Consider the following 25,673-nt stretch of genomic DNA (forward strand, 5'->3'; position numbering starts at 1 on the left):
TTATTGTGAGCTAGACTAGCCCTGTTATTACGCAGATTCTAATCTCTTTTAAATTGGTTTTATTCTTTTATGTTCTCCATGTGCACAGCTCTGTGGGTCTCCTTGGCAGTGCTCTATGATGATAATGAACTCTGTAATGAACCTTTACCATTGTTGTATACATTTCCCTGTCTGTTCTGAGTCTCATTTGTTGAATATTTTATACCTTTGCAACATTTTTTGTAAGCTTTGTTATTTCTCAAAACAAACAAACAAAATCTGCATGAGGATAATCAATGGACGGAAAGCCTGAAGGGCCAAGTGAAGAGCCGGAATCCTGACAGGATTCTCATCTTGTAAACAGGATTGTGTTGGCTAAAGATTAAACTAATTATTCCCTTTTTAAATAGTTTTTTACAATGACATTTAACAACAAGGTGTAAACACAGCATTTTGTCTTGACTGTGAAAAAAGAAAAAAAGTGTCTGAAAACTGTTTTATTAAAAACGTCTGTGTTCCTTAGAAAACAAAACTTATGAGCAATAGTGTTTTGGTAAATTACAATGAATTAAGGCTGTATTTCGGGGGGGGGGTGTTTTTTTAACTTGCAATGTGTGTTATCGGTGTTATACTGTTGTTTTTGTGTGTTTGTTGTTTGGTTTGTGTTAGATTGGTGATTATTTTTATAAAGTTGAATAACTACATGGTTTAACTGGTGTTTGTGTTTACTGTTGTCTCCAACATTCAAGGCGATCTGACAAACACGCTCCGCTGCGCCCCCTGGTGGTGGAGGCGTGAGTCACAGCTGGAAGCGGGATCCAGGAGTCCACCAAAGGGGGGCGACGCGGATCCACGCCCACTTTCAGTCGGTACAGCCTGTTGGCGGCAGTAACGAGACAAGGGTCATTCAACAACCGTAAAAAAATAACACGGAAGAACGAATGAGTCGCGCAGAGAGAAGGAGAGAGCACGCGCGCCCACCCACGAGCTGAAGATGAGTGTGATGAAGTTTTGGACCGCCGTGGTCAATGTGCTGTGTTTGCCTCTGCATCTGATCAAAGCGCTGGGTCTGTATGAAGGATACAAACGCGTCATCTTTCCTGACCTATGTGGCTGAGTCGCTTCACGGAGGCGTACAACAAGATCATGAAGGAGGAGAAGAAGGAGCTGTTCCGCAGCCTGTCGGAGTTCGCTCCGTCCCGCGGACCGCTCACTATCCTGGAGGTGGGCTGCGGGACTGGAGCAAACTTTGAGTTCTATCCAGCCGGTTCCAGAGTGCTGTGCACGGATCCAAACCCCCACTTCCAGAAGTACCTGAAGACCAACATCGAGAAGAACGACCACCTGACCTACGAGCAGTTCGTGGTGGCCTCTGGGGAGGACCTGGGGTCGTTTGAGGACGAGTCCGTGGACGCGGTGGTCTGCACGCTGGTGCTCTGCTCCGTCCGTGACGTCACAGCCACTCTGCGGGAGGCCATCCGAGTCCTGCGGCCGGTAAGCTGTCCTGCGTAAAGTTTCATGTTCAGCCTTGTTTCTGCTCCTTCAGGTGGATTTTTCAAAGATCCAGGATACTTTTAGTTTCATGTCTTTGTCACTTATTGAAAAAACAATCATTATCCTCTAAAAACTAAAATGTTGAAGGGGAGGGGTGTGATGTGGTTTAATCGTTTACTTTTTTCAATGTTTGGACAAATAAGCAATATTTATGACTAATAAAATATGTAAAGTTTGTCTGGATCCTCTCTCTCTTTTCTTTGTTATTTTTATTATTTTGAGTAACCTTATCATTTATTGAATTTTCCCAATGTAAGGCATTTCTCTGGGTTGATTTGATCCAGACATATCAGTGAGGGTTTAATAAAAACTTTTACAGGAGCTCCAAATGCTATTAGCATTACTCCCTATAACCCAGCAGTAATTAAAATATGTATTTGTGGGGATTTTTACAGTGCAGATGAAGTAGATAAGAGACTAACGCAGATAACAGAGTTAATTATTAACAAAACAATCACTAGAATAATGTAGAAGCACTGAGGCAAACACATTTACAACATTTTCACAATGAAGCTTTGTGTGTGTGTCTTGTTTAAGCCTTTATATCTAATGCAGTATTAAATACTAAATGTGCATGCCTTTGTGTCTGCCTGACAGGGGGGGGCCTTCTTCTTCCTGGAGCACGTGGTTGCAGATCCCTCCACCTGGACGTACTTCTTCCAGCACGTCATCCAGCCTCTGTGGTATTACTTTGGGGATGGATGTGCCGTCACGCGGGAAACTTGGAAGTACCTGGACGAAGCGGGATTCTCTGACCTCAAACTGAGACACATTGAGGCCCCAATCGCCCGAATCGTCAAACAGCATGTTGTGGGCTACGGCATTAAATAGGTTCTTACATTTTAGAAAAACTTCTTCCTTCTATGATCTGCTTTCACTTGAATATCAGACATATAACGAAAAAAGTGACATGCTGCAGAATGGTTTTTCAATTCAATTTTATTAGCCCAAATTCACAACAACAGTTGTCTCGATGGGCTTCGTATCGCTAATTGAAAAAGTGAAACATGAACTCAAAAGGATCATCAATACATAGAATTCAATAGGAAAATACTAAACAGAACTAACAAACTGACTAAGCTATACTGGCATCCCTGCCCTTAGACCCTCCTTCGCGGTAAGGAAAAACTCCTAAAAAAAACGGATTCCGGAAAAAACGAAGAAACCTCAGGGGTGTCCACATGAAGGAGGGATCCTCCCCCAGGATGGACAGGCGATTTACCAGAACTCTTAGAGAAGAATTAACTTATCTAAATCTACAACTACATATTTAAAGTCCAGCAGACGAGCTTCATCCAAACGGGGCTGGGGGGACAGTCGGGGGGGGCGAGTCGACCCGTAGACGGGATCCAGAGCCAGGTGTAGGAGCAGGAGCAGAAGCGAGCCAGAGACGAGGTACACGGTCTAATACAGGAGCACGGATGAGCCAACTGGAATCTGGAAGCACTCCCACTCCCCAGGAGAGGAGAGGGATAGAGGGACAATACATGAATCACTGCACCAAACAGAGGCATGGAGAACTAAATGATGAATAAACGTTCAATAACAGAGAAGAGACGGAGAGTAGAAGTAGATGAGACTAGAGGACAGAACCCCAGTGCACCATAGTTACCCCAGCTTCAACGTCTAGCAGCCTACTGACAACTAATTGTTATTGTTATTAAGTTTAATTTAACCCTTGTGTTACATTAAACTTACATTGTGCTATCCTAGGCACTTTAACATTGGGAGTGGGGTCATCTAGACCCACTAGTGCTCTGAACCTTTTTTCTTCAATGATTTGTGATCTTCACTGGTGTCCATGGATTACATGAAATCTTTCCACCTTTATCCACCTTTGTCATGGTAGGGAGAACACGTCAATGGAAGGGGGGGGTCACCTAAGATAGCATAAGGGTTAAACACATTAACATTAAGTTAAATAATCTCTGATTACTAACTAGTCTGACAATAAGCCTGTCCAAAGAGGAATGTTTTCAGTCTAGCTTTGAATGTAGAAACTGAGTCGCCCTCTCTTCCATGAGCTGGGAGTTTATTCCATAAGACAGGGGCTTGGTGGCTAAACGCTCTACCTCCAACCGTACTTTTACTAATTCTAGGAACCACAAGCAGTCCTGCATTTTGCGAGCGAAGTGTTCTGTTTGGATGGTAAGGGACTATGAGGTCTTTAATGTAGGATGGGGCCATTCCATGTAAGGCCTTATAGGTAAGCAGGAGAATTTTAACTTGATTCTAGAATCAACTGGGATCCAGTGAAGTGAAACCAACACAGGAGTGATGTGATCTCTTCTGCTAGTTCCAGCTAACAATCTAGCTGCTACGTTCTGAACAAGCTGGAGACTTCTTAAGGAACTCTTAGGACACGCTGCTAACAAGGAGTTACAGTAATCCAGCCTCGACGTAACAAATGCATGGATGAGTTTTTCAGCATCACTCTTAGAAAGTAGATTTCTGATCTTAGCAATATTCCGAAGGTGAAAAAAGGCAGTTCTACACGCCTGAGATATGTGAGCCTTAAATGATAAATCCTGGTCAAGTAAAACCCCAAGGTTTCTAACTGTGGAATTTGAGGCTATACTTATGCCATCCAGGAAGACTATCCGATCAATCAGAGTATCTCTGAGGTTTTTAGGACCAAATATAATGACCTCAGTTTTTTCTGGGTTCAAGAGGAGGTAATTAATTGTCATCCAGGTCTTGATGTCTCTGATGCAGGCGTTCAGTTTCTCTATATCGTCATTCTGGTCAGGTTTCATGGATAAATACAACTGCGTATCATCGGCATAACAATGAAAATTAATGCTGTGTTTCCTGATTATGTTTCCTAGGGGTAACATATAAAGCGTGAACAGGATCGGTCTTAAGACTGAGCCCTGTGGGACTCCATAGTTGACTCGAGTGCACTGAGAGGAATGGCCATTTACATTAACAAACTGATACCTATCGGACAGATAGGATTTAAACCACTGGAGAGCAGATCCTCTGATCCCTATGTCCTGCTCTAATCTATGGAGTAAAATACTGTGGTCGATAGTGTCAAAGGCTGCACTGAGGTCCAACAGGACCAGAATAGAAAGTAGTCCCTTTTCTGAGGACAATAACAAGTCATTAGAGACTCTAACTAGAGCAGTTTCCATACTGTGGTGAGGTCTAAACGCCGACTGAAAGTCTTCAAAGTGGCTGTTGTCCTGTAGGTGGCAGTAAAGCTGCTTAACTACAACTCTTTCTAGGATTTTAGAAATAAAGGACAGGTTTGATATCGGTCTGTAGTTGGCCAACATGCTAGGATTTGTAAGATCACTTAAAACTTCAATGGAATATCTAACAGGTTTTTTTAAATCAGAAAATTGACAATCTCACACCAAAGTGTGTAATAAAGCATAAAACAGTTTCAAAAAGCAAAATAAAATAATTATCTTTGTCTAATGAGTTGTTTTACAGAACATACATATGCCATCAGGATAAAAACATTCTCTGTGGAAACGCCATAAAGCAGTGATTTTAAAATAGTGGATATCAGCATCAGCATGGTCCGTCCACATAGAAAGCCCGCAGCTGCTCAGCGGCGCCGCCTTGCGGTCTGAATCAGACCCTGCACCCCCCCCCCCCCAGCGCTTTAATCTCTTGATCTTCTGAAGAACCGTCGTGGTTCTGCAGGTGGGACAATGCGGGCTTGTTTTCTCAGACTGTGCAGACTCTTGGTGGTGGTCATGACTTTACCATTGAGTGTGATGGAGATGGCGGGTTTTTGTGACGTGTACCACCGACGTCTGTTTCCGCTCCTCGCCTTCACCATCACCTTTTCTTACAACGACAAAGTCCATAGACTGAAGCGGGAACTCTTCCGGAACATGGCCAGGTTCGCGGATTCATTTGGGACCCTTCGCTTGCTGGAGATCGGCTGTGGGAGCGGGGCAAACTTCAGGTTTTACCCCAACGGATGCACGGTGACCTGCACTGACCCCAATCCGGGTTTCGAGCGCTACCTGCGCAGGAACATGGACGCGAACAAGCACGTGACCTATGAGGGCTTCTTGGTCGTCTCTGGGGAGGACCTGAGGGGCATCCAGGACGAATCTGTGGATGTGGTGGTCTGCACGCTGGTTCTGTGTTCCGTCAAGAACGTGCAGAAAGTCCTGCAGGAGGCCCAGCGCGTGCTCAGAAAGGTGGGTTAGTTCAGGCCCCGAGTGCGCATGTCAGTCGCTGTCCAACAGCTTTGGTCGTTAACGTTCAAACAAAAGGTTATGAGACGATTGAAGTGATCATCTAAACAAAATCATCTGAAAATGTATAATACATACTTACTTTATGCAGTATTACTGTGATGTATGTAGTATTAAAGTATGTGTAGTCTAGTAACTCAGACCTAAAAGTTAACACTGTTGACGTACCTACTTTAAAAAAAAAAAGAGAGGAAATTCTATTAGGAAAACCAAGTAAATTTCACTAAAAGTATTAAATCCCAATTTACAACTTCACATTTAATATTTGACTAACCATGAATACATTGATCTAAGTTCCATTTTAAAACATGGTCTCTAAATCCCTAATATGTTGTTTGATCATAAAAGCTGTCTTTGCAATTATGAAAAAAATTAAAACTTTCATAAATTACTAAACTTACATTAAAAACAAATTGATACTTTTGTTTTTTTAAGAGACTTATGTGGTTTCAATAAAATCCAGCCATAAATGACATGAATCAATGCTGCTTTTTTAAATGGGGATTCCATTTTTTTTAACTCTGCCCCATTCAGATCAACCAGATGACGTTTCAGTTAGTTTCTATGAGAAATGAAATAACGACTAAATTCGGAACATTTCTGACATCTGACTTGCAGGGAGGAGCATTTTATTTTCTGGAACACGTAATATCAGACTCGTCCTGGTGGATTTATGGCTGTCAATACATCTTTGAGCCTCTGTGGTACTACCTGGGAGATGGATGCAAGGTTACCAAGGCAACGTGGAAGGACCTGGAGACTGCTGGATTTTCTGAACTTTACATCAGACATGTTGATGTTTTAGAGGTATCTCAAATGATAAGACCACACATCGTGGGATACTCGATAAAGTAAGGATTTCAATGAACGACCATCACAGTGTTCAACTTTATAAAAGTGTTGAATCGTTAATGAGCTCAAAATGAAATCAATAAAGCTGCTGTGTCACTAAATAGCTACAGCATGACATCATCCACAGTCTACTGAGCGAAAATAGATTTATTTACTCACAGAATCAGAAACTTTTCATACACTTTTGTTCTTCTTTTCCACTCATCCCGAGATGAACAGAATAAATATTACCTGGACACTGTGCTTTTTCCCTGATTGTCTAAGTAACTGCCAAGTAAAACCCCAACAAATCACCCGTCCCATCATCTTTCCCCTTCCCCTTAATGATCCATTGCACACAGTTAAGGAATGGCAGCTGTAACATCGAAATGGTAAACTGGGGGAATTGTTGGCTGACATAACAGAAGAGAAATGATGTCATTGAGAATCATACAGTCAGAATTCTGCAGAGGCTACAGCAACATGGAAACAATATGGACAAAAAAATAAAACAGGACAAGGGATGCAAATGAAAACTTGGACTGAAAAGTTAAAGCTCACAATTTCAAACCTCCCAATATACACAACTAAAAATCAGACATAGCACTAGCATTTCTCTGTATAAAACAGCAGTTGGAAAAATGGCCAATTGGTTTATTTGCACATTTAATTCTTACTGCCTTAAGTCACTTTTATATCAAACCGAGTAGATAAAAAAACATGATCTGAGTGAAACCAAGTGTTCCCAGAAACCTTGTCACGTCCACATGGTAGATCTGTGCCACGTTCACACTCAAAAAGGCTCTTTCTGAAGCCCGTTATCCTGTTTTAACACAGTAAAGATCCTTCAGGGTTTTGAGTTCTTCAATCAAAGTCTTGTTTTGGTTCTCAAGCACTGCTACGCGGTTTTCCAGGCATTTGACATATTCCTTTTTCTTCCGCCGACATTCTCGAGCTGCCTCTCTGCAAAAGATCCGGGGAAAAAAATACAGTTTTACAATGAAGGGGAAACAAAAGGGACTCATTGCAAAGTAGAAAAGTCAAAATAAGAAGGTTCTCTTTATGAGATTGCTATACGAAATTTCCTTTTTTTGAATTGTAAAACACTGAAACCAGGTGAAAAATGTCAGAGCTTTCATTGATAAAAACTTCATTTACATGACAGGTTCATCTGAGATTCACACCTTATCCTTTGACCTTGTGGCTAAAATACAATTATTAACATCCTGCTAATAAAACATTAAAGAAAATGATAAGAAGTCAATCTCATTTTCCTCTGGAAAAGATTAGATGGGCTTTCTGGCCCCTAAAACTAAAATCTTTCTGTTTACCTGTTCTTAGCGAGCCTGATTTCTCTTTTGAGTGTTGGATCATCACTTTTAGTCTGGGAGAGTCCAACAGGAGAAGTCATGACAACAGTCTGAGAGAGAGAAGCAGATGTGGGGGCTGTGCGGATCTGATATGTTTGGACTTCTCCTCCCGCTCCTGAAAAAGAAGAAAAAAAGATTTTCTTTTTTTCAGCAGGATTAACCCCAAGCGAGAAACACAGCAGTGTAACCCTTGTGCTATTCTAGGCACTTTAACGTTGGGAGTTGGGTCATTTAGACCCACTAGACAGTGCTCTGAACCTTTTTTCTTCAATGATGTGTGATCTTCACTGGTGTCCATGGATTACATGAAATCTTTCCAACTTTATCCACCTTTGTCATGGTAGGGAGAACACGTCAAAGTAGGGGGGGGGTCATCTAAAATAGCACAAGGGTTAACAGCAGAAACCATTAGCGGAGTAATTAGACGACAAACTGCTCCAAGGCTGTTCTGACCTCGAATCATCATAGCAGCAGACCTGGACTACAGGCCAACCTGTTCTAGGCGGATGGAAGGTCACTTGTGTGTAGACTAATAAAACACTACGGCACAGTCAGTCCAGCTACAAACAGCTGAAATCTTGTAATCAGGTAAACTGTGGAAAACCTGGTTACCAAACATCACTTTTACAGGTTTCCAAACCTCTTCAATCCGACTGGGGTACTTTTTAAAAAGTTGAGTGGTGAATTTCAGTTTCCATATTCTCTTTATTAAAAGGAAGACAACTGGCATCATTTCACTGGCATTTTTCTCTCTTCTTCCTCACAGTTTTCAGCCCCATCCTGTGTTCTTACAGAACGTGAGCCGATGTTCTGTGGTACACGGCGCTCAAAAATCTGTCCAAATGTTTTAGTATGACTTTGGTAAACCACAAAGCCACAGCGCTTGATGGATTGTTGGAGCATTATGGGTACTGTAGTCAGGAGCCTCCCAGACGAATACATACTTTGACATCATTTGAAAAAGTCAGTGCTATTTGTGTTTTATGATTTACAGTGAACAATGTTGAAAGTTACTGTAAATAAAGTTGGACTTTTTGTGTGGACTCTCAATAAAAGCTGTTTATTGCAGATAACAGAGGCAAACGTGAAGAACGGCACAAATGAAAGCAAAACTTCCCATCAACTCAGACCAATTTCCTGCCTCGTGGTCTCTAGACATTGTGGGTAGTGTAGATTTACCACACATGTGACTGTTTTCTTTTACTAAATGAGACCTATAATGCGGTCCGCCTCATGTCAGAAATAGGCCTGCCCAATAAATCGCAAATGTATCGTTATCGCCATATCAATCTGTGCAGTAAGCATATCGCAAAAGACGCCAATAAATGGTTATCTTAAGTGTGCTAAAACGATCTAATGGGAGCTTGAAGTATTTAACGTATCAAATAAATCCCTTTATGCATTTGAGCAATCAGATGGAGCCCTTTTATGTTAGACGTTTCCCTCTTATGTAGACGAGGGTCATTTGGAGTGTAATTTTTAAGCTGTTGCACTGAAATGGAATTTATGTTTTTGGTAGTTTTGCTATTTGTTTATGTACCGCAAGTTATATCGTCATCGCAATATTGATCAGTAATATCGCAAGTTTTCTTCATATCGTGCAGCCCTGGTCTGAAAATATGTCTGTGTTTCTCCAATCATCCACATGGCTCCTTATGGTCAGAACAACATAGCAGCTGTAAGGGCTAACTAGTCATTGAGGGATGGTCACTAAGACGCAAAATACCCTTTCCAAACAAAGTGAAAAAACAAGAGTCAACATCAACAACCAACTCACTTATCCAACAGAAAATGATGTCACAGAGAGGACTGTTTGGAGAATGATAGTCATGTGGTTTCACTCAAATGTTCAGCAGACCAGAGTTCTTCTTAGTAAACTCCTATGCATGGCATTAGGAACTGGCACCTTCGGTTCACACAGAAGATTAAAGACACAAAACACCTGTTACCACTGGATCAATGACCGCTGAAATCTGGCGGTCATCCTGTGTTTGTTAACCTTTTCTCTCATATTATATTTTTCACATTCTACTCTTTCTTTAAATTTGCTCGGACTATTTTGGAATGCTAGCCAACAGCATTCCAAAATATGCATATGCATCCTCAGGTCAACTGAGGATGCCATTGTGCTCCATAGGTTACTACAGCATTAGAACACCTATGCACGGCTTATTCTTGTTGACTACAGTTCCGCCTTATAACGTTATTCAGCCCTTCAAGCCTACACCATCTTGGACTTAAAACCACACCATGCAATTGGATTGCAGTTTTGTTAACCAACTGCAGAGTGTTAGAGTGGGAAAGTGCACTTCATCCACCGTTTAATCAATACAGGGGCCCCCCAAGGGTGTGTGCTGGGCCCTTCATTCTACTCTCTGTTCACACATGACTGTTTAACCTCATTGTTAAATTTACAGATGACACTACAGTCCTTGGACTTATCAATGACAATAATGAAAGGAACTACAGGAAAGAAGTGCAACACTTGGTGTCATGGTGCCACAATAACTAGATATTAAACATCAAAAAGACCAAGAATATTATTGTAGATGTAGTAAAAAAAACATCAGGCATAATCATAATTAAAAATGCCATCATCATCAGTTCACCATCGGACAGCTGATGGTGAACTTTTACAACAGTGCCATCAGCAGTGTTCTGACGTGTGGTTCTACAGCTGCACAAAGGCTGATCAGCAGAGACTCCAACGGGTGCTCAAAACAGCAGCAAAAATCATCGGGACAACTCTCCCAGAGATGAGTAGCCTCTACACCACCCACTGTCCAAAGAGAGGCCACAACATCCAGCATGAGCAGCACCTCTTCCACCTGCTGCCCTCAGGAAGGAGGGACAGGTCCATCCAGGCCAGGACAACCAGACTGTGGCTGTGCAGCTGCTGAACAGCCCCACCCACCAACCGGCCCACCCCCCTCCAACCTTCTCATCTGAGGAAATTGTGAACTGAATTGCATTGCTGCATATCTCAACAGACTGCATATACTGCACCCCACACCTTCTCCAGTCACCATATCCACCTTGACATAACTGTGAACTGCACATTAACATCAAGCTGCAATTGACTACAACACCTGTGTACACTGAATGTCTTACTTTTGTTTAGTCCTTGCTGTGTTTTTTGTACTGATGTTTCACTTTGGTTATTTATTTATTGGGTATTTCATTGGTGAATGGGAGATTTTCACACTTGGTACACAATAATTAGGGTGATTGTTGATCTGTGAACTTCTGTGTGTATGTAACCCTTGTGCTATCCTAGGCACTTTAACATTGGGAGTTGGGTCATCTAGACCCACTAGACAGTGCTCTGAACCTTTTTTCTTCAATGATTTGTGATCTTCACTGGTGTCCATGGATTACATGAAATCTTTCCAACTTTATCCACCTTTGTCATGGTAGAGAGAACACGTCAAAGTAAGGGGGGGGTCATCTAAAATAGCACAAGGGTTAAAACAGTATTCATGGTTTGAATATAGCAGTACATCTCTGGCTCCAGTCTATTTACAAAACAACATTTTTCCTGATGAGTGATTTTAAAATTCTACTACCAGTTCATTGCTTACCTTGTACAACGACTTGATTGCTAGGCACAAGTATTTGCTGGCCGTCAGGCGTCTGAGCATACTGAAGGATGGTGGTGCCCTGCTGTCCCCCTCCAGAGTTGGCCATAGCGACAGTCTGCAGTCCCTGAATGCCTTCACAGCCTGGAGATGCCAGCTGGATTGCCCCATTTGGAGCGATGGTAACTAGAAGATACAGCAGATGACAAGAGAGTCACACTAGCTGCTTTTTTTGTCAGTGGATTTTTAGCTTTTCTTTATATTGTTTAAGTCCCATTCCAGCTATATTTTTCTCTATTTTAAAGTGTTCAAATTGGCCTTTTAATTATGATAATGCCGTTTTTTCTTGCCAAAATCGTTTTATTAAGACATAGTTTCTGCAGAGCAGCAAGAATTCATTTAAAATTCACCTCTGAGTTAACTGTTCGCACAGAAGTTAGCATTTTGCTGATTTCCCATCACCCCTTTGTTTACACTCTCTCCCACTAGCATATTACACATATGATTAGGAAGATGCAGTTTTTAGGCAAAATCCAAAAACCGGAGTCATGTTCTAGAATGTAGTTTCTGCAGAGCAGCAGTAGTTTTTCAGAAATTCACCTCTGAGTTGTGGGCAGGACTGCTGGCATGGAGTAAGCCTTCCCTCACTTCCCATGATCCCTTTGTTTACACTCTCTCCTGCTAGCTTACAGCCCCTCACAACCCCAACCTAACATTAGCAGTGCAAAAAAAGGCGAGCAACATCAGAGCTGTCTAGGCGTACAGTTTTTCCTGTGGATGCATCAGAATGGAGCAGAGCAGGGAGACTTTGACCCCCCCCATGGTGGTTGATGCGTCACAAACCTGATTTGGTCAAACCGCTGATTTTCATCTATTTTCATCCAACATGATTTGAATATAGAAATACTCAGACATACAGTTTAAATCTTAAATTCTTCTCCTCCATCATGAGAACATTTTAATAACAACAACAACAAAAACAGCCTGTAGATGTGACACAGCTGCTACAGTGCTCTGCTCCATTCTGATCATTCACTGTCAGACATATAGATCCATGTTCGTTTTTGTTTACCTCGTCTGAGCTGGAATCTGTTTCTAAGCTGTACGGCTGAATAGCTCCAATACTGCTCACCATTTTTGTTGCACTGCTAATGTTAGGTTGGGGTTGTGAGGGGCTGTAAGCTAGCAGGAGAGAGTGTAAACAAAGGGATCATGGGAAGTAAGGGAAGGCTTACTCCATGCCAGCAGTCCTGCCCACAACTCAGAGGTGAATTTCTGATAAACTGCTGCTGCTCTGCAGAAACTACATTCTAGAACATGACTCCGGTTTTTGGATTTTGCCTAAAAACAGCATCTTCCTAATCATATGATATCACTTTCACAACAGATCAAAGGATGATTGGAATGAAACTTTAAAGCAGACCGGCATACTACTAAAAACTGTAAACTTGGGATAGCTGTAGATGAAAAAGAAGTTCTTACTGTATTGGCCGCTGTTGGTTTGATAGATTTGTGTGGTTGGTACTGTAACACCTGTCCCTCCTGTAGATGCGGGACTGCTGTCCTTTGCTTCGATGTGTGCAACCTCCTCAGAGGAAAGCTCATTCAGGATTTTCCTGCAATGTGAGAAGGATCAGCTGTTCTGGATCACCTATCAAACAAAACAATCCATTTTTTTTCATTTACCTGTACGATGGTCTTCTTGCAAGTATTTCTCTGGTCTTTTGGGTTGTTACTCCGCTGTCTGATGAGTCCTGAGAGTCTTCACTATCTGTACCCTGGACCTTAACAGTGGACGGTAAAATAACGCCAAATGAAAAATTTGTTTGTATACTACAGCTATAGATGCCTTTATCTCCAACTTATTTGTAAAATATATCACTTAACACAAGTAAAAACTGGACTTAATGTTGTTTGATACATACTTAAAAATAACTGCAAAGAATCTGCTTCTCAACTGGGTATCAAATGACAGTATTAGGGATTCCACTAAACCATTTACACTTTTAGATACACCACATAATCATTTTATAATAATACCCAATCCCAGTAAATTCTGCTATGCAGTTCACCAAACTGTCAGTCACTCACTCTGGCTTCTTAAGATGCTTTCTGTTGCTGAACAACTATTTTTTAGCGTTTTTAACAGCAAATCTATCAGCCTAAATTGACATTTCTACCGCTGCTGCTTTCCATTTGTTAGACAGATGTAGTTCAGAGAAAATGCTGGTTTGCATCAAACAGGTCAGAGTTTAGAGATCTGACTTCCTCATTGCTAGAATTTCATTCATTTTCAGCCCTGTTAAAAAACAAAACCTTTCCTTTCCTTTTTTTTTTACAATAGTGGCATCTAAAAAACATCAAAAATAGCTACATAACCCACAATAACATATTTCTTTTGAAGAACATGTCAAAAACAGATTAGCACCTTAGCTTATTCACCTGTTTTAAACTGAATCCTAAACATTTATTTTTGCCAGATTTTTATTTAACCTGTAATCAAATAAACCTTTATTTCCTGCGTAAGTTTAAGGTAAAATATAAATTGCAACCATATTTCAATATCAATACTGTCAAAATCTGGACTCCACACCAAGAATGTTGCTTGACTGACTATTATTTTAGGTTCATGAAACTGTTACGCAACAAAAGCTAACTCAAACCCCTTATCCATGGTTGTTGCTGATGCATGCAACCCCCCCCCCGGGTCAGAAATATCCCACTGACAACAAACGTGTTCAGCTTTAGTGCAACATACAACAAGAGGTAGAAAATCCTCAGTTTACAGCAATGACATCAGCTCATGTTGGCTGTTAGTTCCTACGTAATAATACAAACACACAACGTTGTTGTGCATCACTCTTTGCAGCATCAGCAGTTAAGGTTTCCCCCATGGAGAAGGTGAAGGCCAGCTGCCGCAGCTGTGCAAACGTCTGGTTACTGTGAGCCAGAAAAAACTGGAGACATGTGCTTCAATCTCAGGTCAGACCTACTTTCTGTGTTTGTTGCGCTGCAGGAAAACCTGGAGATTCGACAATGGCTGTAATCTGGCAGCACAATAGCACAGTGGCCCCCCAAGCATAAACATGAACATTATTTTTCATTAAGTGTTTATGAGCTTTCTTACACTCCAAAGAGGAATTTTCTATTTCATTTTACACACAAAGATTACAAAAAAAAGCATAGTTCAATGCTTTAACTCAAAGGATGCTAGCAGCTGCAGTGCTGAGGAGACATTGGGTATGACGATACGCGGATAAGTGTCTATGACATATAGACAGAGAGCCAATGTGTGTCACGTTAAATGTTGTTTTAATGAGCCTGAATTCATCCGACCACATTTCAATGAGTTGCTGTGTCTTATCGTTGTGGTGTTATAACATTGTTTAAGGAGAATTCTGTTATGGAAACTATAATGTAGCTTTTAGGATGACGTCACAACAGCACGTGCTGTATAACGAGACACAGAAAAGCATGTAAGAGGCGTTTTCAGTGGTGTTAAAATAAACTTTCTAACAAAAAACAGTTAAACTCTTTTTTTCCTGTCTGATAACACGACAATCGTTGCTTTATATTTGTCCGTGTCTCATGTGTTGCTTCATTCCTACTCTGTTGACGTCGACTATGGTGGCCGTTTTGGTTCCCCTGGTTCGCTGCAAGGACGGATTGCATTCAGACTGAAGAATCTCAGAGCAAATCGAAGCTCAGTCCAATTGGAAACGAACCGAGACCACCTCCAAAGATGGTCTCGGGTCCAGGACCATGGTCTGCTTGGGTGTTTTCAGGCGGAAAATTTGTTCCGGATTATCAGGGAAAACAAACTTTGGTTCACTTTAAGCGGGCCAAACGTGTCCGTTTGTGGTTTTTCTGGTGGTGTTTCAGAACCAATTTAAAACTCGTCCAGCAACAGCCCTGAATCAACACTGGAACAGCTTTAGCAGTGAAGCTGATGGGCACCACAAACGAACACAAAGATCCTGTGAATCAACATCAACTCCATCCGATCTCACCTGTACAATTTGCTGCTGTGGGGACTGAATGACTGACGACTGTGCCGATTGGATTACTCCTTGAACCTGTAACTGACCCCCTTGCAGTTGCACAACAGCCACAGAAGAACCACCCAGTGACATCTAGAAAATGACATATATAGGATTTTAAGTCGATGAAGGTTCTCATTAATCCAAATTGATGTCCTGACGTGGAGTCATGGCATCTGGACTTTTAAGATTTGAAAGAAACAATCAAGATTTGAAGAATTTCATTCAAGATGTCATGACTCAACTACTACACAATTTTAAAATAGAAATCTCTTATTCGCTACAAATGGATAATAATGCACTTGAACGGCTTCAGAGGAAAATAGACATTTCTCCGATGACAAATGTCCTAATATCTTAGCTTCTAAATGTACTTCCAAATAAATTTTATTTCAATAGTATCTTGACAAAGTGCCACGCTTTGTTTGGACCCACATGAGAGCTGCAGGATTCACCATGATAACATGCTGCTGCGCAACATCTGTTGCAGGTTGCCATATATGTTCAGACCTCATGTAAGAACTCCGAGTCATACTAAGACTTTTGTATTTTCGATTTGAGGGCGACTGTGACCCGGACCTCCAGAGGAGCCTGAGATCCTCTGCTTGCTTGTCGTGGCTAGTATCTGTGGGAACTGACTTGTTGTGATGGAAGCGGGCATGGCTGCAACATGTCAGACAGTCAGTGCTGCTGCACTTCTTCCATAATAACTGAGAAGACGTGAATCCACACTGTCGTTTTCTGGTCGTTCTGTGTTGCATAACAGCGAACTGCAGCCTCGCTGCCTCAGTCAGTGTTGTGATGGTTCAAGCTTTTGGTCGTCACTTCGATTCCAAACTCTCCAAAACTATTGAAAGTTGTCTCAAGATATAATGTATTCAACCGATTTGATGATGATGGTGCGTCATCCAGAGGGAAAAATAACTAAAGTGAACTTTTATGACTACTACAAACTATTAAATCTTTTAGCGGGCGACTTTTACAAGATTCTAAAACGGTAACGTAAATGCCGTTTAATCAGTTATTTTCACCGACTAACTTTTTGATTTTTCCCTAAAGTAACGGCAACAGTTGGGAGAGAGAGCCGCTATTCTGGAAGCTTCCAGCTTACTAAGACTGCAGCTAAGTTAACGGTAGCTAACCAGTGAAGAAGCGGATGTTGTTCATTTTAAAGCTTTAAAACCATTTCTTCAAAAGTAACAAGCTTCACTACTTTCTTTGTGATTCAGCGGATGGACAAGCTAAAGTCTCCGTGGGCAAATATATGAAACTCTGTCACTGACACGCAAGTTATCGCGTCAAAAGACGTCAGCGATACGAAGAGCCATTAAGCTAACGACACCTTCCCTTTTCGTAAAACGGCGAGGAGCTGACGACGCGACGGCCGCCATTACGACGACAGCGGAGCCGCCGCTGCTCAGCCAGTCCAAATTTACCTTTCAACGGCGCGATAATTGTTCCTGTCCGCCGCCTGAAGTTCACACACTTTCACACGAAAAAGTTACCTGAAAGTTACAAAGCAGCAACGGCTAACAGCTAAAAACACATGGATGTCATCTAAAAAAATAGCTGACTTTCCCCTGAAAGGAAACGGGCGGGGCTGTTGAGCAAAGACGGCATTACGTAATACTTTCTGTGGCTGTTCTGATTGGCTGACGACTTGGCGCAACTAACTAGTGCGTTGAAAAAGCAAGAAATGCTCTTTCAGACCACTTCCAGGATAAAAACTACTATTTAAACCAAGCCAAGTCTAGTTAGGCCTACCTTTTTAGACCCCCCCCCCCCAAGTGTGTGTGTGGGTGTGTGTGTGTGTGTGTGTGTGTGTGTGTGTGGGTGTGTGTGTGTGTTCTTGCACTTACTGCTTACTGAGGACCAGCGAGAGTTTTTAACCAACAAAGTGAGGTCAATTTCTGGAAGTGAGGACATTTGCCGGTTCTCACTTTTTTTTTGATTGAAAACTGCTCTACTTTGCCCATAGATGCTTCCCTCTCATTTTCCCAGAAGTCCCCACTTTTGGCCAAAAGTGCATTTTTTTCACCTGAATTTTCACACAGACTTTGCTCATGATCTCCCCCTACAGTTTTTTTAGGCACTGCTGTTGTAAAAGCGTACTTTGGGGCCAACTACAGGTCTAATCGGGAATTACATCAAGATGGTCCATTAACCGAAAATGGCATCTCTAGAAAAGCATGCTTTGCTTAATATTTAATAGTTTAAAAATAATATATATATAATATATATATATATATAAAAATATATATTTTTTAAAAATATACCTAATGTGACTCAGTTTTAAAATTAAAATCTAAAGATTTATTAAATATCGCTAATTTTTTAATTAAATCGCTAATGTAATGTATCCTCTTTACACTTCTTGCATGGGGTTTCACATACATTATTATTATTATTATTATTATTGGTATTTATACTGTAAAATTTAAGAAATTTTGTAAGAATCTTTTAGACATTGTATATTAGAAGAGGAGGTACAGGACTGCATTTTGCACTATTGACAAAAAAGACTTAGTGGCCCAGCCAGTGCTAAAAGAAGCCAGTGGTCAAATTGGTTGAGACTTCTAAAACAGGTCATTTGTTGTAAATATCTGTTGTCATATTCTTCAAGAGTGCTTTTTGATCATATCAAAACCATTTCACATATTTTGATTTAGTTCCTCAGTAAATACATAGCATTGATTCATAAATTGGTTGATGTGAACTGATTAACGTTTACAACTATTTTCATTATTAGAGCTCATTGTGGGAAAGAGGATAGATACACCATAATAGGGAGATAATCCTTAACAGAGCATTATCTTTACAAATTAGTGGTTTAGAAACAGTGTCATCAGTCAGAAGCTTCAACAGATTTCCTGCGATGGGGATCAGTGTTTCCTTCAGACCCGACCAGAAGAGTCTCCACAAGTCTACAAGAGATCCTTTCTGTTCAGAGCAATAAACTGTTAGAATATATCAAATTACTGAAGCAAATCATTTTCTATTAGGAATTAAAAATAATTTTTCCATTTTTTTTAATCTGAATTGACCACTGACCAATAACTCTGGACACTTTTAACAATTATAAGTATGAAGTATTAATAAATGCATGATAAATGCATAATTTTTTAATAATAATAATTCATTTTATTAATCAGGTGCCTTTTTTCGAACTCAAGGTCGCCGAAAAGGGATAAAAGCACAGATTTAAAAGACGTTAAGTTTAAAGTTTAAAAAGAATATGCAGTCCAGTCAGGAAGAGTAGACTAGTCTGAAAAGGTGAGTTTTGAGGCTGGAGATGAAGAGAGGGAGTGAGTCCATAATCCGGAGGTCGGGGAGGAGGGGTTCCAGAGTTGTGGGGCAGAGCAACTAAATGCCCATTTCTCCACAAGGTGAGCACTTTGGATAACAAGTTGAGGGGAGGATGACGACCCAAGGGAGTGGGTGGGAGTTAAAACTTGAGGGAGATCTGAGAGTTTGGGGGGGGGGGGGGGTATGAATGGTTTTGTAGATTAGAAGGAGGATTTTGTAGGTGATCCAGTGGGGGACATGTAGCCAGTGAAGCTGCTTGAGTATGGGTGTGATATGATGGATCGGGGAGCACTGTATGATGATGCAGGCAGCATAGTTTTGAACTAGTTGAAGTTTGTGGGGAGTTTTTTGCGGGAGTCTTTACCTAAGTGAATTACAACAATCCAGACGAAATGTAATGAAGCTGTGAGCCAGTATAGCAGTGGAATGAGGGCTGAGGGTAGGGCGACGACAGTCGGTGTTCCAGAAGTAGAATTGAGCTGTCTGAGTGACGTTAATGTGAAAAGTGAAGCAAAGAGGACTGTCCATGATGACACTCAGGCACTTAACTTGAAGGGGAGGGGAAGATGAGGGAGTTGTCAAAAGGGATTATGTTATTTATTTTACTTAGACTGGACTTGGTGCCTACAAGTAAAAGTTCTTTTTACTGCTGTTTAGTTTGGGGAAATTGGATGTGAACCAGGGTTTTATTGAAATAAATAAAATAAGTGAAAAAGGTTGCGATGGTGTTGCAGAAATCCGAGCTGAACAGGTGAGGAGGAAGTAAATTTGGAGGTTCTGTTATCTTTGAGAGTATAGAGACATGGGTTTTGGAGTTTCCTTCACTTGAGTTTATTAAGCTGGAGTAATATGTAGATTTGGCATTGGGAATTGAGTCTTTGCAGAGGAGAAGGAGTACGTGTCTTTATGGGTATAGAGGCCGCTTTTAGAGTCTTTCCAGTTGGCGTCCACTTGATTTTAGTTTCCTGAGGGTGGAAGTAAACCAGGGGGCAGTTACATTGAAAGAGACAGTTCTAGTTTTAAGGGGGGCATTAATGTTTAGAAGATTAAGGTTGTGATTATTGTAGTACGAAATAAGTTCATAAAGTGTATGAAGACTGGCATGAGCCATCATGTAAAATACCCTGAGGTGGGGTTTGAACCTGGGTCTCCCCAAACAAGGTCAGTAATATCTGCAACTGAACTATAGTTAAGAATATGGAGATGTTTAAGGGGCACCCTATTATAGTGGTGCAAAATGTGTCAAAATGTTTTCAACTTTTGATTATTAAAAAGTAAATAAAATAAAGTATATAAGCAAATGGAAATTGTAACAATTCCCTCTGCACTCCCGCAGAAAAACACAGATAAGCAATTAAATACTAAGTTGATTAAATGTGCGAGTAAAAAATGTAAACATAATGGTCAAAAACAAATCAGCTGTCTCAAATGTATCAACAATAATAACCCCACCCTCCACCCCTCAAGCAGTTCATTAAGCAAAATATACTCCTCCATATATACACCACCATTCACTTTGTAAATTTGGAAATACCGCTCATAAATAAACAAAATAAACAGACTTGATCTCACCATCTTCTTTCCAAGTCTGTGAATTTTGTATCCAATGGGAAGGAAAAAAGTGAAGGAAAAAAAATGCAATAACCCATTCACAGAGAGAACTACAAAAACGTAATCCAGTGGTGTAAAGCTTGTATTGGAATGGCCCTGGGACGTCAAGCATAATCCTAAAACACTGCTAACAATCTCAGCCAAACATTTTTAATTTGCCCAGGCTTCCTGTTTCTGGTCATCTGGTCTTTTAAGCTCCGCCCCCTTGATGATCCATGGCAGGCTTCTTAAAGGTGCAGCTGATCTTGTCCACAGGATCAAGACCATAATACCCTGTTATACTTATTGTGGTTGTATTTCTTGAACTTGTCAAAAACATGTTTGATATGGTAGCAAATTTAATAGATAATCAACATATTTGCCCTTTGTAAGGTTGTACAAAAACAAATGTTTATTTTTTTTAAACCCACCCCCTACATTTTCAAACTGATTTCTGAAACCTTTTATTTGACTTGTGAAAATGTAAAATAGGGTTGTTGTTGTAAATTTCCACCTGCTAAGTATAATTTGTTCAGGCACTGCTGTGAATTACTCTCTGTTTAGTACATTCTGTTCAGGCGTGTATCTGGACGAGCAAGGTCCTAAGGAAAAAACAGAGGGAGGGAGGGGAGCAGGCAGGCTACATGTGGCAAGGCTGTGAGCTCTGTAAAAACTGAAGAAAACTGAAGATAAAAGTTTAAACCGCTCATCTGTCCTGTGCTCTCTGATCAGAGTCCTGACGCGGATGTCCCAGTCCTAGGAATATAGTGCCTCCTTTATTCAACATTATTTATTTATCACATTTTTCACACTCAGACCATCTACGACCAGGTCCAGTCAAAAACTGCAGGACCTGAATTGTTTCAACCCTTTATTAAATTGTGTCTAAGATAGTAAATAACCTATAAAACGCAAAAAAGCAAGTGCCTTAGAGATACAAATGTATATTTTAGTCTAACAGTTTGCACAACAACTCATTGTTCCTTTGTATAGAGTTTAAATTTGCCAGAAAAATAATTATAAATCCCCTTCGAAAATATCTGGAGACTTGATAAGGAGTTTTAGGTTTGATGACTTCTGAGAAATACCTGCTGAGCCTCCCCCTCCCCCACCATTCAATTAATGGTCGACCAAAAATCAGCCAATCAGAGTGCTGCGGCACACAGTGAGGTCAGGAGTTCAAGTAGTTTGCCACAAACTGGAGAGAACAACGTTTAGAGAGAAGATGGACCACATCTATCTATCGACCGATAAATAGATAGCAATTAATTGAATGGTGGAGAGGGGTTTGGCCCAGCAGGTTGATCTGCTAATTCAAGAATGCTGAAATCTCATGAATCTCATGATATTTTCCAAGATCATCACATTAAAACTTTACAGTAAAAAAAGTGACTTAATTACGTACAGTAGCTTCTTTCCCTATCAATAGCTGTTTAACATGCACAAAATAAAGAGTAAAATTGTATTCCATTAACCCACATTAGATAGTGAATGAAGGAACTGTAGCTGTGTTTACATGGACAAAAGAAATTGGAATCAACGCCTGATAAGAATAAAAATGCGTCATGTAAACACGCCAAATACTCTGACCCGATCAGACTCATTCGGATAAAAATTTCCTTGAGATAGGTGGGTTATGCCAATTGCATACAAACAATTAATTACTATTGTGGTTCACTTCTGCACTGGCTTTTACGTCGTGCAAAGACGGTGTGGCGCTCCAGAGGAGGCTTTGGAGCGCAAAGAGGACCGACTGGCTGCTCTGAGTTTGCTAACCATGTCTCTGAGCAGAGCAGACAGACTCATAGCTTCTTATGTGTGAGCAGGGAAAAGTGCTTTGTTACCGTGTGCACTGCACACTGTCATGCTCTGCATGATCGAGCTGCCGGACTCAGGAAAACTGTGTCTCCCAGGGGAACTGTGTCTCAGAGCAGAGGAGCGGCTTTGAGATGGTGTGTGAGCTGGTGGAGGTGGCACTTGAATTAAGAAATTTCACTACGCACAGTCCTGAGAAACCGTGCAAAGAATCATGTGGATTTGTGTTACCATTCGTGTCCAGACAAAATAATGGCTGATGTTATTCCCACATATTTAAGTGCAGCCAAGAAGCACATTGTGGCATTGACCGCATAGGTTTTAAGTACATCCTAGGCTAAATGCTGTTAGCACGTACTAACCTAATCCTAACCCTTCTTCTGGGTCTGTGCTTCCAAGAATAAAGCACTGGCTGCACATAATAAAATGGCCCTTAATTAAAATCACAACAATAATAAAAGAATGTTTAGAAGATCATCTTGCTCTATGCTGCAGTTTTGTTTGTTTACAACGGAACTCCAATTTCTTCTTCTACAGTCGTTTACATTATTACGGTATTTGACAGTTCTGCTCATGTCAAAATGATTTATTCCGATCAAAAATGTGGCATAGGTAAACGATTGTTATTATCAGATAAAGTTTTTCTGGTCCCATGTACATTACATGTACATAGGCTCATGTTCATATGTAATACGATTTTAGATCCAATCAAAGACATTTTGCACGTGTAACCCAAGCTAGTATTGGACTGAGAGTGACTCAGAAGCAGCCCCTTTACCCTTACTCTTTATATATATTTATTACTTACTTAGGCCTACATTTTTTAATGTCTGTCTGTCTGTCTGTCTCTCTATTTATCTGTCTGTCTGACTATATATCTATCTATCTGACCATATATCTGTATGTCTATCTCTATCTCAGGGTTGCTCATTACGTCGATTGCGATCGACGGGTCTATCTTCAAGGACATGAGGGTAGCTCGCAGACCACCAAAGATAAATAAAAAATATATTTCTAAATAATCAGTCAGAAAATCAAAATCCTCCAAGAAGTATGGGACTTGATTGACATGCAGAACAGCCAATCGAACAACCTCTGATACATATGTCACTGCACATACGTCTCCTCCTGCTGCCTGCTCCACAGTTCCCCCCTGATGGACCTGAGCTCACAGAGGAAGCAGTTTTTTCCGCGGCACACGCTTCCAACGGTGCCAGCAGTCCTTTAGAAATGCCATGCTCCCCCCAAAACACGGTTTACAGCATGTTCATGTTCCTTCTTCCTGATATTTCCATCGCTTGGCACTGCCACATCCACCACAACGGCTTTCATCCGTTCTTTATCCACCACTACAATGTCTGGTTGGTTCGCCATTACCATCCTATCAGTCTGGATCTGGAAGTCCCACTGGATCTTTGCCCTCTAATTCTCTATCACCTTTGGAGGTTTCTCCCATTTTGACCTTGGGGTTTCCAGTCCATATTCTGCACACATGTTCCTGTATATTATTCCAGCCACTTGATTGTGGCGCTCCATGTATGCTTTCCCAGTCAACATCTTACACCCTGAAGTTATGTGCTGGATTGCTTCAGGCGCCTCTTTGCACAGCCTACACCGTGGGTCTGGTCTGGTGTGGTAGATCTACACCTTGGGTCTTGTCTGGTGTGGTAGATCTGAGCCTCTATGGCTCTGCTGCTCAGAGCTTTTTCCTGAGCTGCCAGGATGAGTGCTTCAGTGCTGTCCTGTAGGCCAGCCCTTTCTTGCCATTGGGAGGACTTCTTGATGTCAGCTACTTCAGTTATTGTCCGGTGGTACATCCCATGCAGGGGTTTGTCCTCCCATGAGGATCTGTCCTCCAGCACTGTATCCTATGCTCTCCATTGCCTGAGACATTCACTGAGCACACTGTCAGTTGGGGCCTTGAGCTTGATGTACTCATGCATCTTGGATGTTTCATCCTGGATAGTGGCTTCTACGCTCACTAGTCTTCGGTCTTCTTCCTTGCAGCTAGCATACAGTCTCAGGGTGCTGGATTTGGGATGGAACCCTCCATGCATGGTGAGGAGCTTTCATGTTTTAACATCCGTGGTCTGTATCTCTTCCTTTGGCCATCTTATTATTCCTGCAGGGTATCTGATAAATGGCAGTGCGTAGCTGTTTATTGCCTGGGTCTTATTTTTGCCATTGTGCTGGCTTCTAAGTAAGACCTATAGAGGTTCAGATCTACCACACCAGACCAGACCCAAGGTGTAGGCTGTGCAAAGAGGCGCCTGAAACAATCCAGCACATAACTGCAGGGTGTAAGATGCTGGCAGGTAAAGCATACATGGAGCGCCACAATCTAGTGGCTGGAATAATATACAGGAACATGTGTGCAGAATATGAACTGGAAACCCCAAGGTCAAAATGGGAAACAGCCCCGAAGGTGGTAGAGAATGAGAGGGCAAAGATCCAGTGGGACTTCCAGATCCAGACTGATAGAATGGTAATGGCGAACCAACCAGACATTGTAGTGGTGGATAAAGAACAGAGGAAAACCGTTGTGGTGGATGTGGCAGTGCCAAGCAATGGGAACATCAGGAAGAAGGAGCATGAAAAACTGGAGAAATACCAGGGACTCAGAGAAGAACTGGAGAAAGCACGGAAAGTGAAGGTGACAGTGGTGCCTGTGGTAATTGGAGCACTGGGGACAGTAACCCCCAAGCTGGAGGAGTGGCTACAACAGACACCTGGAAACACCTCAGACCTCTCAGTCTAGAAAAGTGCAGTGCTAGGAACAGCTAGAATACTGCGCAGAACCCTCAAGCTCCCAGGCCTATATATATATATATATATATATATATATATATATATATATATATATATATATATATATATACATATATACATATATACATATACATACAGTGATCCCTCGCTATCATGCGGTTTACTTTTCATGGTTTTGCTATTTCACGGATTTGCATTGCGCATGGTGTTCTGCATTCTGATTGGCTCAAAAGTCACTCCGCTTCTTCTCTATCTGTGCGTCAATAAAATTGCAGTATAATATGTACATGTACGTAAAACAGCTTGCCAAATTTACATTACGTACGTGCAAATACTGTTGCAATTTGGAGTTTCTCCAGAACCCATAATGTCGAAAAAACTCTGTGGACCAGCAAAAGCACCTGCAGCACCGCGGGCTGCAAAAGAAGAAAACACTACAGAGCGGAGTCAGGATGTAGCGGCTCAGTCTGAAGAGCAGTGAAATACACCTGAGTCACTATTTTGTCCCACTGTACTTTGTATTTTTTTCAAAATCATTTTAAATTTTCTCCCATTTAATCCAATTACTCGGGTCGCGGTGGGCAGTGCTAATCTCTGCAATTTGAACCCTTCTGTTCA

General features: G+C 41.3%; 3 protein-coding genes across 4 annotated transcripts; 2 read left to right on the forward strand and 1 right to left on the reverse strand.

Annotated features, from left to right (window-relative positions):
• The first annotated feature begins 679 nt into the window (after positions 1-679).
• LOC101174328 (thiol S-methyltransferase TMT1A) lies at positions 680-2,384 on the forward strand. The gene is given in 3 exon segments (XM_011494580.4): positions 680-1,087; positions 1,090-1,473; positions 2,131-2,384. Coding segments are annotated over 3 exon segments (732 nt in total). The 5' UTR covers positions 680-973; the 3' UTR covers positions 2,365-2,384.
• A 2,713-nt stretch (positions 2,385-5,097) lies between these two features.
• LOC101162432 (thiol S-methyltransferase TMT1A-like) lies at positions 5,098-6,888 on the forward strand. The gene is made up of 2 exons (XM_004086149.5): positions 5,098-5,699; positions 6,375-6,888. Exons 1-2 carry the CDS (start codon positions 5,199-5,201, stop codon positions 6,609-6,611), a joined length of 738 nt encoding a protein of 245 aa, XP_004086197.1. The 5' UTR covers positions 5,098-5,198; the 3' UTR covers positions 6,612-6,888.
• On the reverse strand, positions 6,738-17,210 carry atf1 (activating transcription factor 1). Of its 2 annotated transcripts, none has more exons than XM_020701471.3 (7): positions 17,081-17,210; positions 15,546-15,668; positions 13,222-13,319; positions 13,018-13,151; positions 11,539-11,721; positions 7,919-8,072; positions 6,738-7,550 (listed from the first exon to the last, which is right to left on the reverse strand). In XM_020701471.3, the coding sequence occupies exons 2-7, from the start codon at positions 15,666-15,668 to the stop codon at positions 7,406-7,408; spliced, it is 837 nt and encodes a 278-aa protein (XP_020557130.1). In that variant the 5' UTR covers positions 17,081-17,210; the 3' UTR covers positions 6,738-7,405. The 2 variants fall into 2 exon arrangements, with proteins under 2 accessions (XP_020557130.1, XP_004086159.1); XM_004086111.5 differs by having other exon boundaries at positions 17,012-17,182.
• Positions 17,211-25,673: the final 8,463 nt, after the last annotated feature.

Source organism: Oryzias latipes, chromosome 5 (assembly GCF_053564925.1).
Source record: "Oryzias latipes strain Hd-rR chromosome 5, Olatipes_Hd-rR_3.1".
Taxonomy (NCBI): domain Eukaryota; kingdom Metazoa; phylum Chordata; class Actinopteri; order Beloniformes; family Adrianichthyidae; genus Oryzias; species Oryzias latipes.

Coding starts and splice junctions, on each gene's coding strand:
- atf1 (XM_020701471.3), bottom strand. CDS start 15,668: ATGTCACTGGGTGGTTCTTCTGTGGCTGTTGTGCAACTGCAAGGGGGT. Junction 8,073..11,538: donor CAATCAAGTCGTTGTACAAG/GTAAGCAATGAA, acceptor CTTCTTTTTCAG/GAGCGGGAGGAGAAGTCCAA. Junction 7,551..7,918: donor ATCAGGCTCGCTAAGAACAG/GTAAACAGAAAG, acceptor GATCTTTTGCAG/AGAGGCAGCTCGAGAATGTC.
- LOC101162432 (XM_004086149.5), top strand. CDS start 5,199: ATGCGGGCTTGTTTTCTCAGACTGTGCAGACTCTTGGTGGTGGTCATG. Junction 5,700..6,374: donor CCCAGCGCGTGCTCAGAAAG/GTGGGTTAGTTC, acceptor TCTGACTTGCAG/GGAGGAGCATTTTATTTTCT.